Genomic DNA, 1,805 nt, shown 5'->3' with positions numbered 1-1,805 from the left:
GTCATTCTAAAAATATGGAGCTAGGGCTACTTACAAATGTTGCTTGAAAAGTTGAAATCCTGGATGCTTTTCGCCCATTTTTATAAAGCATGGTGCCTTTCCTTAACATTTGTCTAAAAAATTCTGGCATTTTCTCCCAAAATTTTCAAAAAGCCATTCAAATCTTGCAGCTTTATTTCTTTACTCTGAGGCCATGTTTCAATCCTGTAAAAGTTAAATTAATTAAATTTTCTCAAAAATACTTTATTTCAGTAACTGACAACTCACAAGGTACAGATTTTATAAATTAAAGCATGGTGTACATAATACATATTGGTATATATATATATATATAAATATATATATATATATAAATATATATATATGTATATAATAGTTAAAGTATAATTTTAACTGTATTTTGTATTTGTCTGTTGAAAAACTGTTAAAAACTGTTGTTTTTTTCAAAAACCATAAACAACAAGTATAAATAATGCACATAGGAAAAATCGCTAAATTTAAGGGAAAATTGGTTTCAAAAGATAAGGCTAACTGAACCATGGAGGGACCCCCATTTTTCCGTGGAGTATTGATCAAGATCACATTCAATAGTTTTGTTTTTTAACTTCCATTGCATTTTCTAAATTACAGTCTACACATGTTTCAGAATTATTTGATAAAAATTAAACCTGATTTTTGGTAACAGATCCGAACAGCAAGGTTCCATTCTTGAAATCCGTGAGTTCTCCGTCTATGGGTAAAAAGTTTAAAAGTAAATATTGATGATTTTTTACTAATTCATATCAATGTTTTTATCTCTGCACTTCGTTAAATTTAACGAAGTGCCGAAAGCTTGCTTTTAACTGCCTCATTCACTTATGATTGAAGAAAAAAAGCAGAAATAAAATTTATTGATTGGATGAATGACAAACATTTTCGTATTTGATATATTTTCAATAAAAAATAAAACAATATCAAATGTTGCAAATTCGAATTTAATTATATACCAGTCGACGCATTGATATTTGATGAATGGATTTATAAATTGCAATTATCAATTCAGACTTCATACAGAATACAACTACGCATGTTAAAAGGAACTGCAAACCGTAAGTTTAAGTGACCCTCCTTGTAATTAGTTGCATGATGATCCAAAAAGCAAATCTGCCCCTTTAGTAAAAGTAAATTCAACTTATATGAAGTCTGACCGCGTCAACCTTGTTGCACCGGCTAGTCCTGTCCATAGAGCTAGGTACAGTACAAACTGGGACCGAAAAGGTTGACCCGGCTCGGAAATTCAAATGTACTACGGCTGGACGTGAAAGGTACCCTTGAAACCTTTACCTGATCTCTAATGTGGAAAGTTGTTTTCTAAGGTTAAAAGTAAGTTTTTAAAACTGTTAATTATGTTTTCTTTTAGTAGAAATGTGCAAGTCACATTTTGTAAAAAAACAACATGCTATAATTGAAAATAAACAGTTTAAAAAGTAAAAACATTAAAATTTAATTCCAACTTGAAAAGACACCATGTGTCAGGGTACCATTGGGAATCAGGTTTTGTCATCTTTGCATGAAGAGTGACTTGAATATATGCCCAGAGTACCTTGAAGAAGTTAGCAAATAAACTGCTTAATATTTATTCAACTCAAACTCTAATTTTCTAATTTTCTAATTTTCTAATTTTTTAATTTTCTAATTTTCTAATTTTCTAATTTTCTAATATTCTAATTTTCTAACTTTCTAATTTTCTAATTTTCTAATAATCTAATTTTCTAATTTTCTAATTTTCTATTTTTCTAATTTTCTAATTTTCTAATTTTCTAATT

At 28.7% G+C, this 1,805-nt stretch overlaps 1 protein-coding gene across 1 annotated transcript in view; it reads right to left on the bottom strand.

Moving 5' to 3' along the window:
• The window catches only part of LOC111708062 (neural cell adhesion molecule 2), an 84,914-nt gene that overhangs the window by 39,912 nt on the left and 43,197 nt on the right, over positions 1–1,805 (bottom strand). The window contains exon 13 of the mRNA XM_023481314.1: positions 669–730. Within this exon, the coding sequence (XP_023337082.1) occupies positions 669–730 (62 nt within the window). The remainder of the gene's footprint in view (positions 1–668; positions 731–1,805) is intronic.

This window comes from Eurytemora carolleeae, unplaced genomic scaffold (genome assembly GCF_000591075.1).
Source record: "Eurytemora carolleeae unplaced genomic scaffold, Eaff_2.0 scaffold5, whole genome shotgun sequence".
NCBI lineage: Eukaryota > Metazoa > Arthropoda > Copepoda > Calanoida > Temoridae > Eurytemora > Eurytemora carolleeae.
Note: the sequence above shows the minus strand (reverse complement) of the source record. Positions and strands in the feature narration are given on the sequence as shown.